Here is a 22,164-nt window from a genome sequence, read left to right on the forward strand (position 1 = left end):
TAGCCAATTATATCACATACTCAGAAGGCAATCACTGAATATGAATATGACTAAAATAGGTCTCACTTTTCAAAGTCAGAAAAGGGTAGGGCTGGAGAACTATTTTTTTTTTAATTAATGAAATGTAAAAAGCTTTTGTTTAGGGGTTCTGAATTTTACACTGAGCTCACGTGTGATATATTGTGGGGATAAGGTGACTTAGCATAGTCAATTCTAAGTTGAAAACCAAGGATATCCTGATATTTCATATTAGGAAAGACTCTCTGGAGTACATTTCTGTATATACCAGTGTCAAGTGTTCTGGTTTGTCAGATGCACTAGAAAATGCAATGTTATCTTCTTTTAAAATGACTCCAAAAGGCTTGGTCAGAAAGTGGTGATCTTGTTACTAGAAGAATGAAACATATACAATAGCCCATTAAAAAAAAAAGATAAAGATAATCCTAAATGAAATAGTACCTGAACCAAGAAAACAAATATTTAAAGGATGGGTGATCATGATGGTTCAGTGAAGAAACTGATTTATAGCAACAACAGGAAACAAGTCAAGAAAATATTCAGGAGTTTCTCAGCTATAAAAACAAAATAAATTTGTAGAAAAACATTTCATACAAAATCTGTGGTTTATAAATATTCTACTTTCATCAGTACCAAACATATTATGTCTTACCTATCAGTTGCTGAATTGTTCCCTTTTCACAAAGATCATTGTTTACAGTCTCATCCTGAAGGTAGACCATGGCTCTTAGGAGTCTTAAAGTGTAACGCATATGGGCAAACTTATTGCCACGGCCCCCTGTACCATGAAAACTGTTACCATGACTAAAGAAGGAATCTGTGAAGAAATGGTAATAATTTACATCAAGAAATTGTACCATAAAAAATTATTTCTAGAGCAAAATCACTACCAGAAAAAAATATGGTATCTTCCTTATAATTTTTGTTCAAAAAATAATGTACTTATTACTTTTTTCCTAAGAATTATGAGAATTAAAATAAAATATTCAACAAATTGAGACTCTGCTAATTTGGTAGACTATACATGGAGTCATTATATCTGATTAGAGATCTGGATTTTAAGCTCCACGAAGGTAGAGATTTAATTTATTTTGAAAACAAATCTATCTTTATCAGCTAAAACAGTATCTGGCACCTAGTAGGCATCCGATAAACTTTTGTTGGATGAATAATTATAATATTTCTGGGACTTAGTATAATGGCTGGATAGGCCTAATAATACAAAACTTTAAATCAGATTATCTGTATAATTGCTTTTTCTGAGAGATGTGCATCAACAATAGTTACGACATTTACTAATATCTGATTTAAAATGAAATCTCAGATTCTTTTCCTTAAAACATATAAATACATCAAAATCACAGGAAGACAGATTTATATTTTCATTTCTTTTTGCTTTAATTTTATATCTTTTTTCTATGGATATATTGAGAGTTGAGTTGAAATACATAAATTAGAATTTTGACAGGAATCGTGAAGGGCCACTGACCTTCACTCTCGCACCATTCTAGAAATGCAAGAATTCGAGCATTTCCCTGGCACAGCATATATTCTTCTATTAACAAAGGAGCCACTGACGACAAAGTAGCAATTGCATGCAGTTGTAATTCTTCATACTGTGCTGCAGACCATTCAATTATTTTGTGTTTCTCAGGCTTTTTAACATAGGTAAACAAAGCCAAAACAACTTTGCCATCAATAAGTAGCTATGAGAAAGGCAAAAAGTATGTTGTTAGAAACATAAGTAAAACAATTTTACTTAATCTAAGAAAATTAAATAAAAGATTTACATTCTGATGTTTCATTGATGACTATTCCAAAATATTTCCTTTGTAAAGATCCTAACCTATGTTAGGTACCCCTCCCCCCAAAATATAAAATAAAACACCAAACTCAATAATAACAGTTGGCTATAATCCCCTTTTTGGGGATATGTATTCTGTAGCTGACAAGAATATAGAGCAAGCATTAATTTTTTTTTTTGTCTATGCTGCCTATATATGTAGTTCTTCCTTATCACAAAACCACAGGAGTTTAAAATTTGGAGCAAATAAAACTGATGGCATTTTCTCTTCTCTATTTTTTTTTTTTTTAAAAAAACATTATAGTATATAATAGATTATATACAACATAGTATACAATAGATTCAATTGTATACTATAAAAATCAATTTTGTCTGAAGTAATGACTATGGCTAAATTTTAAGCACACAAAACAGAACTTATACAAATATTCTATCCAATGAATGCCATATTTTTAATTATATTCCTAGAATTTAAAAATTGTATTGAATCCATGATTTCAATAAAAACAAAAATGCATAGCTATTATGTTATAATCAAGTCAATATTATAGCTGATTCTGATTGATGCATAATTGTGGTTCACCAGATAGTTACACATGATGTGCTACATTCTGTTCAATTTTTGTTTGGCATTATTCTGTAAAGACTTTTTCACAATCACATCTGAAGTTTTCTAAATATTTTACTATTCCACATGGAAAGAACACAAGATTTAGGATTGAGAAAACAAGAATAACAACTAGTTCTAGCATTACTGAAACTATTAAGTAGATAACATTTTTGAAATACTCTGTGAACTGCAAATAATAGTACACATGGTTCATTATCATTACTATTATTGGGCCACTAATATATGACATAAAAAAATTAGTTGATTCCACCGCTGACATAGTGCTTTAAGAAGCTCACCACAAACTTTGTGCCAGTTGACTCTATTGTCAACTAAAACTGGCTTATAAACTGTAGTGTAAAATTTATTTATTGTCTTTATAGCTATTTTAATAGTTATATATAATATTCTACTGTAATAATAAACCATGTTTTATTGAATATTTTCTATTTGGCATTTCAAAAACATATTTAGGTTGTAACAGAGTATTTATTTTTGATATAAATAATAAAGTTATGGCTGTAAAGACAATTTTTCTTTTTCTGAGCTTTTTTTTAAGTATATGTATTCCTCCAAGTGGCATTACCAAGAAAATCCGGAGCTCTTTTGATTCTCATAATAATTCCATGAGGTCAGTATTATACCCATTTTAAAGTTGAAATATCTGTGATTTAGAGAAAGTAAACAACCTATTTAAGAGCACATAGGTGGAAAGTGAAAGCACTGGATGCCACCTGACTAAAGGCCTTAACCAATATGGTATACCATCTATATGTTATCATTAATGATGTTGACAGAATGAATTCCCAGTTCTTTTTCACTGTAGCACCTTGGAGCTTAAAAGAATTTTAGGACTAAATGAAATTTCATTTAATGCAGCAAATAACTAAACTAATGAAATTGTTAGTAGTATATTTTTTCTATCACTTTATAGTTTACAAAGACTTCATGTAAATCTCACAATAGCCCTGTGAGCAGGGCAGAAGTATTAGAACCTTCCTTTTACAGTAGGAACTGAGCCTCAGAAAGTTTAGATGATTTTGCCAAGGCCATGAAGCTAGTAGGTGGTAAGACAGAAGTGAAATTAAGTCTCGGTGTTCTTGAAATTACATCATGCTCTCACATAGAATATAAAGTATTAAGATAAATTCATGGCTAATTAAAAAAAAAAGTAAGATGTTAGGTTTGTATGGAGAAAAGGCAGGTTCATAAGGGTTTGAGATTGGCAGCAGAGGTTAGCACTCCTCCAGCAGAATCAATCCTTGTTACTATTGTCAGGGATAGAGTTAGGCTGGATGGGCCTATGTAGGTCTTCTTTCTTTTTATGTTCCTTTATTGATAAGATCTAAATATATAAATAAATCTCTAAGGTTCTCCTGCTTTTCTTGGTTTATGTGGTCTAAGTTTAGGTAGGTTCGCTGTTTATTTTCAGATAAGCAAAGGAAATTCTGAAAAGGTGAAACTTTGGCCAATAAGAGTTCGTTACTTTCTATGGTAAACATATGAGCTGGTGAAAGATTTGCAGCCATGACTTTTAAAAAGTTACACTACAAAGCGAGTTGATTTTAATTTTTGTTTTGATTACTCTTTACCTGTACAGTAGGTAAATCTTTACATAAGATCACAATTATATTGAATAGCAACTTCTTCAACTCAAAATCTTCATAGGAATTAGAAAGTTTAAGACCTTTTACCAAAGGATTCTGACTTTTAACTGTGAGGGGACAAAAAAGAAAGAGTAAAATAAAAGCCAAAATGATGTATAAGATTCATAAAGATAATTACAGGTTGAAAGTTTTATGGATTTTACCTTCATTAAAGGTTGCAAATAATATCAAATCCCTGGTAAAGCCACATTCCTAATATAAATATACAAAACAAACAGAAGGATGAGTTAATTAATGGAAATTAAGTTGCATATGCCTATATTTACCTAACATTTCAATATCTTTATCAGATTCCCTTTGTCATTCATTTAAATTCATAAAGTGCTAATAATAGGAAGGGATGAAAGCAAGAAAATAAAAGCATATAACCAGATAAATTTGTAATTTATTTAATATTAAACTTCTGTAGGTTCTAAAAAATATTTTACATTATTCAAGAATATTTTATATAATGCTGTTTAAAATTTGGTTGAGAACCTAAAACGTATTAGGACTACAAGTAACTCATGTAATTCATTTTTATAACTTCAAATGACAAAACAAAGGAAGAAAATAGTTATTTCCTACAGCTTTTCTTCTTAAAAAACCCCACTCCCTACCCCAAACCCAAACACTCTTATATGTCAAAGGTTTGGTCAAGAGATAACAAAACAGTTCCTACTTAACATGAAAAGCCCTAAAGAATAACCAGACTTGCAAACATTTCAGCATGAGAGAACTCATTCCTGACAGATATCCTAATTGGACTTTGTGCATTAGGGAGAGTTTACTGGGCAAATGGTGAGCTTTTGAACTTGCAGCTCTATGTACTGGCTATTTTAAGATCAATACAGTTTCTTTACAATGTAAGCATGTTATTCTTTTGACTCACATTCATAGAATGAAACCTGAATGTTTCCAAGGATGCTAATGAGAACTTAAAGATCAGAGGAACATACAGGACCACCTACACATTGCAGCCTTGATGAGAATGCTATGCAGAATTGTTTCCTCATTTACACAGTATGACTCCTATGACCTTTCTCTCATGTTGGGATCACTTGATGTCCATTACCATGGGGTTGTGGCCTTCGTTGCCAAATTTTCTTTAAGTATAAGTTAGAAAGTATGTGGCTGATAATATGAATATTGTTGCCAAAGATCCCTACTCTAAGATGTAATCAATTATTCAATGATTTTTACATGATAAAATATGGGGAAGTTCAGCTTCTGATATGGCAGAGTAGCTCCTATAAGAAACACTCCTGCAGGTAACACTTATAAATTCTGAACAAAATATGAAAACAACTACCTAGAAGATACTGGAGAAGAGTCAGGACTTTGATGAAGGAAATGGTACTGCATGAGTTTCCCTTTTTCCTTAAATGGCTTTTAGAGTGAGGCCAAGCTCTAGTCTGCACCTTGCGGGGATGCTAAAACTCAGGATAAACCAGTAATCTTAGTGTCTTGAAGAACCAGAGGACAGAGGCAATCACAAAGCAACCACCGCTACTGGAAAGTGAAGGGAGAAATCCCATATGGGAGAAATCCTATAAAGGAGAGAGCCAGAGAAAGGGAAACCCAAATTCTGTGTATAAACTTTCCAAATCTCTGGCTGATGCCTGAACCACACAAGGGCAGGGAACACTCAAGGATCCCATGTAAGACTAAAAGAAACGAACTGATAATTGAGCTGCCTCCACCACAGAGATGAGTCTATCCAAACTACATGCTTATTAATACAAAAAAAAAAAATACTTTTCAGAGGAATACACCAGAATTGACCGTAAAGATGCTCATAATGAATGGAAAGACAGGCACTCTCAGCAGAGAAGTAGAAAGTATCAAAAGGAACCAAAAGAAAATTCTAAAACTGAAATATGTAACGTCTGAAATAAAAATGTTTTAGATGGTATTAATAGCAAAATGAAGATGACAGAAAAGAAAGTCAGTGAACTTAAATATATAGACCAATACAAATTATCCAATCTAAAGAAAAGAGAGAAAAATGATTGAAAAAAGTGAACAAACCTGGGGGACAATATCAAAAAGTTGAACCTACAAGTAATCAGAGTTCCAAAAGAGGAGAGAATGGAGCTGAAAAAATACTTAGAGAATAATGACTAAAAATTCTCCAAATTTAGTGAAAGACCTATATTTACATATTCAGGAAGTTCTATAAACTCTAAGAAGATACATACAAAGAAAATCACATCTTGACACATCATAGTAAAACTGCTGAAAACCAAAGATAGAGTGAAAATCTTGAAAAACAGCTGGAAAACAAAATGATACATTTTACACAGGAGAACAATTTGAAATAACATATACTTCATATCAGAAACAATGGAGGCCAAAGGACAGTGGAACATATTTAAAGTGCTAAAAGAGAAAAATTTCTACCTAGAATTCTATATTCTGTGAACACAGATTTCAAGAATTAAACAAATTAAAGATATTTTCAGATAAAAGAAACTAAGAGAATCTGTTGCCAGCAGCCAGCAGATCGGAAGTTCTTCAGGTGAAAGAGAAATGGTATCGGATAGAAACTCATATCATCAGGAAGGGAAAAAATGCATCATAAATGGTAAATATGTGAGTAAATTATAAAATATGAGGAAGACCTCAAATTTCCAAAGGCAATGGAAAGAGAAATTGGCAGAGTACAAGTGTACTGGCAACCATCATGACATTACAACATAACTTGGCATTACAGCAAAGTACATAAATATTACAACAAAGTCTAGTGCTCTTTTCTCTTACTCCTATCACTTTGAATTAAAATTAATAAAATTTACTCATACTTACAATCATTGGTGCTTCAGGATTTTGAGCTATAATTGTAGTGATGACTAATATATCGTTTCTAAGCTGACGATCATAATGACGGAAGCCTCTCATAAACAGATTTTTAAATATTTCCTTCAAGGCCCTAGAAAGTAAAATCATATTTTTAGAACCATATTTTAATAGAAATGCTACTTAAATGTTTACCAAGAAAATCTCCCTTTTGTATTATACTATTCATTGCCAAGTATTTCTAATTTTTTCCATATTTCCAAATCTGCCCCTAATTCACTGTAGTGAGAATCCATTCAGGTACTAAGAATCTATCAATGCAATCTACCCATGGTGGTCAGAGTGACTGCTCTAAAATAAAGATTTGATCACTTCATTTCCCTTTTTAAAACTACTTAAATCTACAGCCACCCTGTATGTGCCCGATCTTGTCTGATCTCGGAAGCTACGCAGGGTCGGGCCTGGTTAGTACTTGGATGGGAGACCACCTAGGAATACCAAGTGCTGTAGGCATTAAAAAATAATAAAAAAAAAACTACTTAAAGGCTTTTCTTTGTTCTTTAGATAAAGTTCTACTTCCTCACCAATGCTCATCAGGCCTTTTGCGTTATTTATGGTCCCTGCTAACACTGTTGACGTCATCACTTTTTTACCTGTACTTTCTGCTCTCGTCATACTGAATTTCTTTCAGGTTTCTGATTGCTAAATTCTATTTTCACTTCTGCTCCCTGTCTGGGATGCTCTCTGTATGCAAAACTCTTCCATGTTGCCAATTTGTATTTATCATTCAGATACCAGATTAGGGTTCATTAGGAAGCATTTATTAGCTCTCCAAGTTTGCTTCAGGTTCCCTGTACAATGGGCATTTGTTGCTTTGCTTCTTTGGATCCGCTTGTCTTTCTTGTGATAACTGTATCCTTATTTTTATTTAGGCTTCACTCCTTACCCACTTTTGGTCTTCTGAACTGCCTTCAACTTCCTTTTAGCCAGAACACTCCTCTTTGTTATTAGTAATTTGCTCTGGAATGGGCAATGGCCAACACCGCAATGCTCAGGGGCCAACAGGGACTCAATTTGAAAAAATTTTCTCCATGCTTTCAGAATAGCAAGTTTTCTCTTCCGCTTGATTTGGGGTTGTGATGTTGTGAACCTAGACTTCTTAGGTCTCACCAGGTGGAGCTTGTAAAGAAAGCCAATATAGCAGAAGGCAGTGCAGAGAGATGAAGAGGGCCCAATTCTTGATATCTGCTGAGCCTTGAATACAGCTGCACATGAAACCAGTTTTATTCTTAACTTTGTTGTTACACTAGCTCATAAATTTCCTACATGGTTTAAATTGGTAGGGTTGGGTGTTCAGTCACTTGCACACAAAAATATACTGATTCACCTTCTTCTGGAAAACATGTAGCATCTTGCAATAATCCCTTTCATAACATTTAGTACGCTCTATTTTATTTGCTTATTTACTTGTCCATCTCTCCTAATATAATGCAAATTCCACAAAAGCAGAAACCATGTCTGTATTATTTTCAATTGTTTTTCTAGGGCCTAGAGCAGACAATAATCACTTGACAAATAAATGTATAAGTAACTTAAAGGTTTACTGATATTATTGCTAATGCTTATTGCAGTATCTAGAAGACAATAAGTATTCAAAAAACAGATTTAGTGAATATAGAAAAATAAAATAGTTCTTTTAAATGTCTAATTTTACTTTATACATATTCAAATACATAATTTAGTTTTGTTAACAAGACTTTGTTAACTTTAATAGCCTTCTATATAGGAAAAAAATGGCTTTTCTGCTGATGCATTCATACCATGGTACAAAAAAAGATGTTCTGAAACATAGCCATTACATGAAACACAAGCCTAATTGAACATAAATTGAAACAAAAGTGTTAGTTATGTCACTGACTATTATTTTAAGGTTAAAAAGCATTCCTATCTAACTACATAGACTTACAGCAAACATTCCAAGTTACTAAGCTGTTGTATGATTTCTTCTTTTGAAGATTTTTCCAATAAGTTCCAAAGTATTTCTGATGAACGAAATAGAAGCTGTCCAGAGGGATCTGGGTCATTGAGGTGAGCACAGATGCTACTGGCTGCTTGTGCTTGCATCATTAAAGTACAATTAGCTTCTGAAAATAAATTTAAAAATTATTTATATTGCACAGTCTTGACATTGTTAGATAGAAACAAAATTGTTGAGACTAAAGTGTTCGAATTTAATAATATACGAACCAGAAGTTGAGAGATGTTGCAGAGCTTTCAGTACCCAAAGTTTCTCAACAAGTTGATTATCAAGCAAGGCCAATGACTGCACCATTGTTTTTGCCAATCCTCCGACTTCAGCCATTTGAATCTTATATGATGAGCTAGCTTGCTGGTAACCTAATGATGATTAGTTAATAAATATGTACAGTTATTTCACATAGTAATCATCTACATTAAGACAAAGGAATGAGTAATTTATCTTTAAACAGCAGCAGCAATAACAAAACTTTTAAAAAGTATATGGTTTAAAATGGTTTGGCAAACTTTTTCTATAAAGGGTCAGGTAGTATTTTAGGTCTTGTAGGTTATAAGGTTTCTGTCTCAATTATTCAACTTTGCTATGATAGCATGAAAGCAAGCATATACAATATAAAAAGAAATGGGCATGCTGTGTTCCAATGAAACTTTATTTACAGTGGGCTGATTTTGGCCTGGGGTCTATAGTTTGCTGATCCCCCATGTAGCATTTGCAATAGGACTATAAATTTGGGGGCACATTTTAAATTCTAAAAAAGAACAATATTTCTTGTCAGTAGATATGTCTTTCCATAAAGGAAAATGGCATAATTACACAAATATTGAATGTTTTCACTATTCAAGTCAACATATTACTTCAGTGCTTTCAAGGGACAATAATTATGTGATGTTTGCAATAAAATAAGAGGTAAAAATATAATGCTGTTCTGATCAGTGTTAGTAAATAGAATGGTATTTTAGGGAAGTTTGATTCTTGGTGACATATCTTGTAAGAATTTCCTTCTGTCTTAGCTTTTATGAGAAACACTACCGCTCCTTTTGATACAGTTGAACAGGCACCTGCCCAACTACATTTAACGAGAAAGATTAAGTGAACATCAGAAGGTACTTGCTCACCTGAGATGCAGCTATTTTCTTTTAGTGATGTCACTTATCTGACTCCCTTGACTTCTCGACTTTTGAGACTAAATTCTTTAACTCTGTCATAGTTCTGGGATGTCTTTCAGTTTATCTTTCTGAATATGAGCTCTGGACCTGGATAAGGCCTTGTCCCTTCCTGTGATGCATTCTCTATGGTATGCCCTAGCTAGTCATTTTAAGCATTTTAAAAGTATGAAGAGGAAGACAAAAATTGCCTGTAATTTCACCATCCATATATAACAATACTAACATTTTTGGTATATTTCTTGATGATATTTTAATGTAGGCATATAACTTTAACAATATACCACATGTATGCATAATTTTATATTCTACTGCAGCTACTAACCATTTTATTGTAAGCTTTTCCCCACTCTGTAAAACATTTTCTTGAATCATGAGTTTTGTTTGCATGATAGTCTATCATAGGGATGGCCCTAAATGTATATTTAAACTTACTTTATCTTTTTCTATTGAGTTTATATTTCTAAAGAAGGATATTCTAATATGAAGGCTCATGGACTTGATTCCTATCTCCAGGGCTATGTCTCTTATAATTACTCTACTGAGGACTTTTCAGCTGTGTTCTCAGATGTCCAACCATGCCCATCTCTCGAAACCATCTGTGACAGTGAGAACATTGCCTAAGGCTCCTAATTTTCAGAGCCTGATCAAATTAAGGTCACTTCTCTGCATCTTCACTCCTCTGTTCGTATCTCATACATCATTTGTCTTTCTACCTTAAAAAAACAGTGCCTGTATCTTACCAAGGTTAACTCTAAGTTTATGCTCTTAATTCCATCCTCTGATGATTTCTTTGGGAATTTTGCCCTCCCGTTTCCTACTTACTAGCTTTTTGTTCCTCTGCCTACAAACTTCATTTTCCCCTATCCTAAAAACAAATTGAAAACAATAAAACCTAAATATCTTTCTTTGATCTTGCCACCGGTTCAGCTGTTCTTTATCTTCTTTTTCTTTAACATATCATAAAATATGTCTATATTCACTGCCTCTACTCCCTTGTTCCCACTGCCTCCACTCTCACGGTCTTCTCATTTCTTTAATCATGCATCTGCCCTGACGCTTTATGGCAATAACCCGCCTAAGATTAACTATAATTTTCCAGATACCACATGAACTTGGCTTTTTCATTCCTCAATTACAGAAGCCTCTGCAGCATTTGCTACTGAGACCACTTCTTCCTTCATTAAACATTTCACTCATTGGCTCACAAGACATGGCAAACTTTAGGTTTTCTTCTTCCTCTCTGAGCCTCCCTTCACTGCCAATATCTTGAGATTGTTTTTTTCCAAACCTCAAAATGGGCACTCTCCATGATGTCATTCTAGGTCCCTTGCTGTTCTCCTAGCAAACTCTACTACTCTGATGGCTTCAATTTTCATCTCTATCTGGATGGATTCCAAACCTTATTGCTGGTCTCTGCTTTTGATATCTAATGGCTACTATCTATCAAATACTTCCTCCTATCTCATCAATAGTTCAAGTTTGACATTTAATAACCTCCTTATTAAATTCTTCACACATCTTCCCATTTTTCTCTAGTCATAGTGATCTTTCTTTTTCTACTACAGGGTCTTATTTCTATCTATCTTAAGGAATTTGTAACTTAAATAACGCAAAAATATTATTTATATCTTCTCTCCCTTCCTAGATTAATATAAATTACAGAAACTCTGAAGGTAGGAAGTATGTCCTAAATGAAATTATATCCTCCACAATATTGGTGCCCTCTGCCTTGATATTACACATTTCAGTGTCATTCATTTTATCATTATATATTAAGATCCCTTAGCTGTAACATGCAGAACTGTTTTCCCGAATATGATGGAGAATGTTGTTATTATTAGGAATTTAATTGGTGGGACAGATATTATCAATAATTATAAAATGTTAGAAAATAATATCAACACTATGAAATAACATTAATAGTAATACTTATAATGAAACTAACTTGAGTATGACTTTAAAATTATATCATAAATATTTAGCATCAGAATAAAAATATTATGCAAATCAAAATTGAAAAAAATTTTTCTTTGTTTAAAATGACCAAAGAACTTGAGACTACAAAAAAACCCTGTTTTTGATATATGCATTTATGATCCCACTCCGTCTTTCTAAGTTCAAAGATAAATAAGACAGAATATTCTGTTTCATAAAGACCAAAGTTATTACAGAAAGACCATTAAAAACTTCACCTGTAATATGCTTCTTTGGTGGTTCTGCATGGTAAAAGTCAACAATACACTTACAAATTTGTATCCTCAGTTCAGAACTTGGTACTTTCATTAAGTCACCTGCCAGAAAGATAAATGAATACTATTTAATAATACTGTCATATGCTTATTTGCAAATTTAGTGTAAAGTGTTAGAATATCATTATTAAAATATCTTCACCAGAGATTTGTATAATCTCATACGAGTTGGATTGTAGGATTGTATAATTTTACACACACACGCGCGCGCGCACGCACACACACAACACCCTGGATTTAACCTTATAACATCTGGCTCCTCAATCAGCTCAGCCTTTCTTTCCCAGGAAGAAAAGAATGGTGATTAAAAGCATAAATGCTAGAACCACACTAAGATTAAACCCTGGCTCTGCCACTTACTACCTGTATAAACTTGTGTTTTAGTTTTCTCATCTATAAAACAAGTATTATTATTATTTTGGCAAGATGTGGGTTACCAACATGTTCCTCCCTAACCAGAGTCAGTAATTTGTGATCTACAGTAATTTATCCTTTACTTGAAGAAGGCCCAAGTGAAGCTCTACTCTTCAATTTGCTGACAGAGTAGAGGATAGTGAGTTTCTAGGTGGCCTTTGCCCTGCAGGTAATAGTTTTTAAGTTCAAGTTCTTTGGGTAGGGATAAAGGATAGAGAGGGTTCCTTTTCAATCGTATCTTCTGAACTGGTTTCAGGCGGCATGTCAAACTGCCTTGCATTTGCTCTGGTGAAGTCCTATAGGTGTGATCCTCAAAAGAATCTGAAAATAATCTGTGAAGTTCTAAAACTGATCCATGCCCTCTGGGGGACTGAGCACAAATGGAGTCAGTGGTGTCAGCTTTAGGACTGACTCAGATCTGGCTGGATTCTTAGAGGGAAAGGGGACAATTACATGTTCCCTGAAGACTTGAGTTTTGCATTAGGGCTTACATAATGTTCATTTCTGGGGTTAGTCAGTGAATGCAGATGCAAGTGGACAGAAGCAGGGAGCACAGAGGACATTCTCATCCTTGTTTAAGGAGACCCTATCTGCGAAAGACATCACACAAAAAAGGGACAGTTTCAAGATTATTTTCTAAATTTTACTTTTTTAGACTCTCCCTTTGAAGTTGAAAAATCACATTTTGGGAAAATTTAGGCAACAACTACATTTTTCCAACAGAACTAACCGAATGTTCAAGTTAATAGAAATTTCTAAGGTTTCTCATCTGCTTCTCCACCCTTTTAGTTCCTGTAAATTTAGACCATTTCTCACAGTTTCCTGTTTTATAATCTCAGGGCAGAGTACCAACTTCTTTACTCATACATTTCTGGAATTCTGCTCTTAATAGAAATATCTATCATTTAGAAGAATAAGTAACATATTTACTAGTACATAGTAGAAACTGGAAGTTATTAGTAAAAAATAGCCTTTGTTCAAAATTTTATATTACCAATAATGATTTTAGTTTAAACTCATGTTTCCAGCAACGAAAAAATTAGGGACAGAACAGTAGTAGTTGCAGGCAGTAATCAGTGAAGGGAGTTCATTCTAAGATGAGAGTTCATACTGCCCTCAAGTGAGACAGCAACGTGTTCTGTAGGCAATCAGTCATTCAGCAAAAAGCAGACATGAGTTAGAAATGGGCCACGTGGCTATCATATGAATTTCTGCAAACACTCTTAGAGGCAACATTTAAAAATAATATGGGCAACAGAGGCATTTAAAAAATGTTATCAACTAAACCTACATTTTTTCTCTGTTAATAATACCAAGTCCTCTTTGTGGCTGGCTTCCTATTATAAATTTCCACTGATGATAGAGACTCACAGAATTAAAATTTCCCATTAGTTTTCAGCCTGCTTGCTCTTTAAGATCATTCTCTCTAACTCCCCATATTTATTTAATTTCCTTTATAGCTTTACTTCCTCTAGGCCATAATAATTTTTCCCAAAGTATCTACAGTTAAGGACTATAAAATTTGTTTAGATATAAAAGGTTAGTGTCTATGTTAAAAATTAAAAATACTTTTTACCTATTCCATTTGAGTCTCTAACATCTTTTGGTATGGTATATAATGCTGGGAACATAACTATTCAGTAAATACTTTTTATTTGTTGGGCTAATTGTATATCTTTTATTTATATGAACAAAGACCTATATTAGTAAGTATAAATTTAATGCAGGACTTGTATTGGGAACATGCTGTCATATCTCAAGGACAGATTCAAGGAACTAGTGTTTGAATGATCTCATTTCCTAGGAAATTATTATTTTCTTTCTCTAGAAAATTGAGCAATAACTGAAATACAAACTGCTGTTTTATGGTATTTTTTCATATTTTTAAATATGAAACATAGGCACCCTCATCTTTATGTATATTATGCTAAAGTTCTTAATGTTCCACCATTTTATAATTTTATTTAAAATTTTAGATTATTTATTGAACAATTCAGTTCTCAATGAATCTAGCACTTATTAGAGTTCAGTTGAAAACATTTTGTGATTACTGAGATGGACATATACTTCAAAATAACACAAACTAACATCAAGACAAATAAGCACACAGAAGTATCTGTCAGTCCTTGTATTTAAGGAACACAGAATCTTGTTGGTATTATGGAACATCTGAGTATAAAAAAATACAAAAATTATCACCAAGCACATTATAATTAATTCCCAACCAGAAAACAAGAAAAGAGCCTAGATTTGGAGGAGTGCCCTTAGTGAAACTTAGTGAAAGAGACATTTCTTTCTCATCAGTAACGTCTGTCATATGTTATACCCCTCGATCTGAAGGAAATCTTAACTTACCCAGAAGTGCGATTGAATTAGCAGTATCTTCAGCATATGTTATTTCATCCGATACTTTCTTTTTCAAAAAAGGCAAGCTTCAATAAGGATGAAGAAATGTACGAGATATGTTTAATGAAGTCCTTAATTGAAGCATCATTTGCAAAGTAGGGGAAAATTTCCTTTCAAAAGAATAAAATGAGAATATCCTATTCTTTAGCCCTAGGGAATTGACAACTATCAAAAAAAAAATTTTGTGTCTCTAAGTGACCAAAAGAAAAATAAAATAGGTTTATAAAAAGCAAGGGTTAAGAAAGCCATTTGCAACACTGCATAAATAAAAAACTTAAAAATCATCTTTCTCTCTGAGGGCAAAATAATAAGGGATTATAGCTGTATTTCTACCAAAATTTGGAAGACAATGGATAATCTGATACAAATCAGATCTTGGCTTACTTATAACTTAAAAGCTGTTCAAGGGCTTTTTCTGAAGTTTGTGAAACTCTACTTAATAGATCAATGGTTTATTTGCTCGTAAAGGTCAGTGACCTTTCCTGGATCAGTTACCATCCACAAAAGAACAGATATACTTTTTGAGACACTAAGAAATCCAAGTTAATGAATATTAATTATATTGTTATTGCATTTCACAACCACTGTAACCAAAGTTATTTGAAAATAATTTATTTACAAATAATAAAAAGATATTGCACTTGAACCTACGTCATTAGTCTAAATGTCAAAGGAGAAATAAAAATTATTTCTTAAATACAAAATATAAACTATTTTGGATTTCATGAGTTCAAAATTTGAAACTCCTGTGCTGCTTATTTAAAGTATAAGATATCCTGCGTATAAGATTTAATTAACGTTTTTTCAAGAAAAATTAACCAAGTGGTTGAAAAACGGCATTTAGAACTATCATATGTGGGTATATATATGTGCCATTTGGAATTGAAAGATATTTCAAGTGCAAGCTATGAAAAGGACAATTTTGTAAATGTCACAGAGGTTCGTTTCTAATGTTTGTTAGAATTTTCATTTGAAACAAATAACATTACTTATTACCCACCTTATTGTTAAATCTCTAAAATGAAGAACTCTAAAACCAGTTCTACTCGCCCTCAAACTTTTTCCTTTTCTACCAAAGGAAACAACCTAAAAGATAAAGCCTCAGAAGCGCATTCCAACAAAAAGGTTATTAAAAAAAAAAGCATTATACTTCTGATGCAGTGAGAAAGGCATACAACTTAGAGGCCAAAACAGAAAGGCTTTATTTTTTTTATTTTACTTTCAATGTTTTTATCTTCCAAAAAAAGGCTTAGAAAGTTATAGAATCAAGTGAGGATGAGGTGTGGAGAAATGTAGGATGAAAGCAGAAATTAGGAAAGCAGAAAAAAATGAAATAATATGAATAATTATAAAATGTAAAGAAAAGTGAAGAGTGTAACTCAAAAGATTTGTCATACCATGCAATGAAACATTTAGTCACAGCTTTCATAAAAAAAAACAGTTCTGACTGGAGCTTTGCAGAAGCACTGATATTGAAATAAGGCTTATGAGTCTGGTGTTCTTAGGACTTGCACAGCCTCAAAATTTGAAAATGTTTTACATATATAATCTCACATCTATTTAATAGTAATTATTTCTAATTAGTACATTAAAGTTCCTTGAAAGCACAAGAGCAAGTGAAGTTTTCTGAGTTCCGTATCACTTTGCTATACCATAATGCATAATATCTTTACAATACAAAACAAAACATTAAAAAAAACACTGCATGCAAGATAAACAACTTACCCACATAATTTTAGGATACTATATGCGGATTCTATAAAATGGGGCTGTTGTCCAATTTTCCCTGCACACAGATTCAGAATTTTAAATATCTGTGCTAAATCCCTTAGGGGCTTTAATACTTTTAGTTAAGAAATAACATTAAGATTAATATTTTTATTAACATTCTTTACAGTGCTTCTGCCAAGAAAGTCTATACAATTCTTATTCTGTTAAATGCAGTTGGCACCAGTTTAATTATACTAATACTGAAGTCTAAAAAGGAAAACTTAGAACCATATTTTTTAAAGGAAGATTATTAATTTTTATCTCTCAAAATTCTTTTTTTCTCCTTTCCCTATACATTTAGAATTTCATTATCAACTACTATGCCACAGATTCAGTTCATCAATAACTTACTACTGACAATGAGTAATAACATCTTGAAAAATTAACTTAATGGCTCAATGATATCTTTCTTTTCTACCCACCCACAGGAAACATTAATTGCTCCAGAATAAGCAACCCAAACCTACCTTCCTTTTCTGCATTACTTTATTAACATTACTCAGGGTGTGTTACTCTTGTTCTTAAGATTTAAATTGGTTGAAATTTGATTTCATTTAAAACCATCTCTAGATCTTCAGGTAAAAGCACCTGTATTTCACCTATTTAAAAAACCCCATTGGTACATAAACAAATTTCACAGATTCTGTTTTAGAGCTTAGGGAACAGAGTAGTTGTGAGGACTGGGTATATTAGAAATCAAACCTCTGTTAACTTCCTAGAGAAGTGACCAAGATACTTCTCTAATTTATCTTTGTTTTAAGTTTTATAACCTCTAAAGCCAGACTACTAAAGGCATTCAGAAATAGAGCCATTTGCCACCAACTCTCTAACCTGAAGAAGAGAAAAAATGGTTAAGATAGGCAAAAAAATCACTTGCTAGTAGACTTTCTTGGCTACCAATAAATAGTGCTTAATATGCACAAGTCCTCGGGTAACTGATTGACTCAACAAATCCACAGAAGACAGGGCTAAAATATGGTAAGAAAAGAGTTAGATAAAAAATAGTTAGATTTAAGGCATATTTCCCTTAATAGGAGAGTTAAGGCATTTTGAAATACTGGAACAAGCTAATATTAGAGACTGATATCTCCTTTTAGACAGGACAACTGTCCGAGACTGTTTAGATCAATACTACTGAAAGTGTGGTCTATGGACCACTGCCAATTCTGAAATTGTATGTTACCAGTCTGTGGCAAGATGACTTCAGAAAATGAGAGTTTCCTGTGACAATTTTATTGCATTTTGCAATAGCATATATATGCAAAGGTTAAAACAACAACAAACTGATTGTTAAGCACAGATAGTTTTGAGGTGAAGTAGTTTCCATACATTCTGATTGGGGTGATATATTTGGTGGGGATAGTATCTCATATTAATATAATATTTTGCAGATAATCAAGCACTTTCATGTACATTATCTAGTCTTCTTAACAACCTCATGAAGTACTGTTATCTCTATTTTATAAGGGCAGAGAAGTTAAGAAACTTACCAAGAGTGCAAATACTGAATAAACTGACAGAAACAGGACTTCGACTTTGCCCTCCCAATGATATTTACTGTTTCTCTAAGTCTGTAGAAACTGACACTATCTGTACAGAGTTAACTGTATTATACTGCTTTATTCAATTTTATATTTTCTAAGAAAAAATATGTAATTTTATAAAAAACACAAAATGTTAGATATTTTCTATGGTAGACAGAATAATGGCCAGAATAATGGTCTAAAGATGTCCACATTCTAATCCTCAGAACTTGTGAATATGTTACCATATGTGACAAGGGGACTTTTCAGCGAATATGTTAAAAAATTGTGAGATAGGAAAGATATCTTAGATTAACTAGTTAGGAACAGTCTAATCACGGTGTCCTTATAACAGAAAGAGAGAGGCAGGAGATGTGATGACAGAAGCAGAGGTGAGAGTGATGCTGCTGCAAGGAAGGGGCCGTGAGTCAAGGAATGCAGGCTGCTTCCAGAAGCTGGGAAAGGCAAGGAAATGGATTCTCCTGAGAGCCTTCAAAAGGAACCAGCTTTGCTAATACCTTAACTTTAGCTCAGTGAAACTTATTTTGGAATTCCGACCTCCAGAACTGTAAGACAAAAATTTGTTGTTTTAAAGGATTAAGTTTGTGGTACTCACAGCAGTAATAGGAAAACTAATATATTTTCTAATAAAAATTCTCCCATTTCAGGATAAATGAAACATATATACATAAATATGTAAAGGATACAAATCCATTCTGATAATACTGTACCAGTATCTTGACAGCTTTAAGTTGCTTTTCTTCTAAATCATCCTAAAACAAATGATCTCTTTTAGTTCTTTTGTGCTATTAAAACTGTTGAGATTAAAATTTTCTCTTTAATATAAGAAGTAGACACATTAAAATTAAGAAATTCTTAAACTACTATATTATACTGTAAAGATTATAAAATGTTTCCTGAAACAGTGAAGTAAAACTAAACTAGCATTTAAATTTGATTAGGAAATTGAGAATTAGACGTAGGTTAATATATGAGCAGGAATTATTTCCAGAAATAATATTAACAATACCTGAAGTATGCTGAGCATTTTTCTATGCCATGCACCATTTAGGCACTATTCATACATATTAATCTTCAGAATGACACTACTAGGGAGGTACTTTTATTATCCCTGTTTTCCAGAATAGAAAACTCAAGCTGAAACACTGATTTGTTTGAAATCACACAGATAATAAGTGGTGATGTTAGGAGTCAAATTTAGCAATCTGACTCCAGAAATTGTATGTTAACCTCTAAAATATGCCCAGACTACTGACGCAAACCAAACATCTTCAGCCAATTAAAACAAAACTCTACAGTGATGTGTTTTTATGACTGAATCATTTCTGTCCTTTTACCCTTAAATTGTTTTTAAAAAGCTGTGGCATTTTCTATACTTTCTTTTCCTTCCTTACCACCCCCATCCTTACTTAACAACTAGTAGGAGCTATATGTAGTTGGGTTTTCCTTTTTAAAAAATGTAGATATATTCACAATTAAAAATAACTTTCACAACAAAAATAGCCAGTAAAAGATAAATTATTCTTATAGAGTCATTATTTTTATTGTTTTTGCTCTTTTTTGTGTAAAAATGTAGAGACTAAAAAATGTTAAAATGATGACTAAATTTTTGTGCCTGCTAATCACAGGACATTGTGTTGTTTTGATCAGTTCTATCAAGGTCAACTCATTTTCCACTTACTTTATCAGTCTCTTGAAGGAGTTTGATGACACGATTTAGGTCCATAGGCTTTAAAGCACCCTAAAAAACATACAAATCTTAGAATTCTATATCATGAGAATCAAGAAATTACATCAAACACACTTTTAAAAAAAAATGGGATATTATCCCTTCGCAACTTAAAAATATCTTATGACAAAGAGATAGGGGAGGATGAAAAAGCAGATGAGACCTTAAAGGAGTAAATAAATTTTGGAATAAAAAAAAAAAAAGCACCTCTTGAATTCTAATATTATCTTGTAATATTAATATCCTCAAATCTGAAAGTCCCGAAAGGTCCAAGAGACCATCTGGAATAACAGCCCTTCCATGCTTTGGAAAATAAAATGATCTCATTCATACATAGTCCATATCTCATGCATACACATTACACTGAATTTACCTAGGCAGATATATATATATATATATACAACTAGCTCCTAAACTACAGGTAGGAGACTGCCTTTCTGAACCAGGTATCTCCTCTCTCAGTTGGTACCAGCATTCTTATAGTCACCCACATTAGAGAACAGGAAACTCCCAAGTTCTACAGATTTTACATCTTCAATATTTATTTCTTTTTTTACCTTAAAATAATTTTTTATTTTTCAAATAGGGTTGGTATTTTTCAACATTTCTTGAGGCCACTCCATCTTACTGATTTGTTCAGTTCTCATCTCTCACTCAGCTGTGAAGATTTCCTGTTGTTCTCCCTGCCTCTACTCTTGTATCTTTCAGCATCATCTTTTACACTACGATCAGAATAAAAAATCTCAAATCTGAACATAACCCATCCGAATCATTCAATGACTCTCCTTTACTGCCCTCTCGCCCCTCTTCTATTTTAATTTATGTTGTTACAATTCTATTCCTCTCCTTGGTTAATGCCCACAGGCTGGTCCTTCAAGACACAGCTCAGGTGTCACCTCCCCAAAGGATGAAAAAAGACAGAACAAATGTCCCTCCTTTGTGCACCCATAGACCCTACCTATATATTTATTACAATTCCTATCACATTGTTCTAAAATGGCTTACATGTTTATTTCCCACCACACCCTGTCCCAAAGGTCAGTTGAGGGCAAAGGCTTTTGTTTTCTGGCATGCCCAGCACTGAACACTGGGCCTGGCCTATAAAATTATTTGTAGGGAAGTGGGGAAGGAAACAGGCGGGTCTATGATCCAAAGTTTAAGTTGATACAGAAATCTCCAAATTCTAAATACAGTTTTGGCAATATTAATCTTGGGCACTGATACTTTGTTGCATGACATTTTCTTTTTAATTTAAATATTATATCACAATTGCTTACTCCCATTATATGAGTTAAGCTGTCCCAGTTTCCCTTGTTTCCTTCCTCCTGTTGTGCTTGCTTTCACTTACTTTTACTTTAAAATAACTTTAAAATAAAAGATGGTGTAATGATGATATAAAAAGGAAACATATCCTACTTACTCCTATCATCTAAATTCATCTATTTATATTTTTATATATTATTTTCTGGTTTTGTATATTTTTATACATTATTTTCTGTTTTTATTTCATATATAAATACCTTATATAAATTCACTTAGTGTTAACACCACTGTATTTTCTGACTTTTATATCTATAATACATACATTTCCATATTTCTACAGTCATTATTCCAATGCCTTTCAAATCTAGAGTTTCCTTTCCTTTCACAATTACAAACTTGTATACTCTGACCTTTAAAAATGCCTTTCAAAAACAATTTCCAGTTAAGCATTCTAACTTTAAGTCTACAGAATAAGTATTGGAATGAGTTTATTTACTCAAAATAATTTTTACTTTAAAAATTAATAATAAAAATGGATTTATTACTTATCTATACCTAGTATCATGGTTATCATTAAAAATTACATTTTTACTGTTAAATTATTAAATTTACTGTTACCAAAAATTTTGTAGTGTAATTTTGCCTTTTTAAGATCTAGATATTTAACAGTGCCATCTATCACTACCTCAGTTGTCCTTTCTTTCCTGT

At 32.7% G+C, this 22,164-nt stretch overlaps 1 protein-coding gene and 1 pseudogene across 11 annotated transcripts in view; one reads left to right on the forward strand and one right to left on the reverse strand.

Moving 5' to 3' along the window:
• Positions 1 to 22,164, reverse strand: part of CFAP69 (cilia and flagella associated protein 69) — a 52,920-nt gene that overhangs the window by 24,085 nt on the left and 6,671 nt on the right. For 5 of the 11 annotated variants that reach the window (XM_011363909.2, XM_011363895.2, XM_023533327.1 and 2 more), the window contains 12 exons: positions 20,146 to 20,205; positions 19,151 to 19,216; positions 16,876 to 16,985; positions 15,100 to 15,176; positions 12,274 to 12,372; positions 9,125 to 9,274; positions 8,844 to 9,021; positions 6,887 to 7,010; positions 4,243 to 4,291; positions 4,025 to 4,146; positions 1,508 to 1,724; positions 671 to 835 (listed from right to left, as the gene is read on the reverse strand). In XM_011363909.2, the coding sequence (XP_011362211.1) occupies positions 671 to 835; positions 1,508 to 1,724; positions 4,025 to 4,146; positions 4,243 to 4,291; positions 6,887 to 7,010; positions 8,844 to 9,021; positions 9,125 to 9,274; positions 12,274 to 12,372; positions 15,100 to 15,176; positions 16,876 to 16,985; positions 19,151 to 19,216; positions 20,146 to 20,205 (1,417 nt within the window). Of the gene's footprint in view, positions 1 to 670; positions 836 to 1,507; positions 1,725 to 4,024; positions 4,147 to 4,242; positions 4,292 to 6,886; positions 7,011 to 8,843; positions 9,022 to 9,124; positions 9,275 to 12,273; positions 12,373 to 15,099; positions 15,177 to 16,875; positions 16,986 to 19,131; positions 19,217 to 20,145; positions 20,206 to 22,164 lie in introns of those variants that run through there. The other 6 variants (XM_023533331.1, XM_023533353.1, XM_023533345.1 and 3 more) reach the window with 6 other exon arrangements.
• On the forward strand, positions 7,277 to 7,390 carry LOC111743197 (annotated as a pseudogene).

This window comes from Pteropus vampyrus, unplaced genomic scaffold (assembly GCF_000151845.1).
Source record: "Pteropus vampyrus isolate Shadow unplaced genomic scaffold, Pvam_2.0 Scaffold4, whole genome shotgun sequence".
NCBI lineage: Eukaryota > Metazoa > Chordata > Mammalia > Chiroptera > Pteropodidae > Pteropus > Pteropus vampyrus.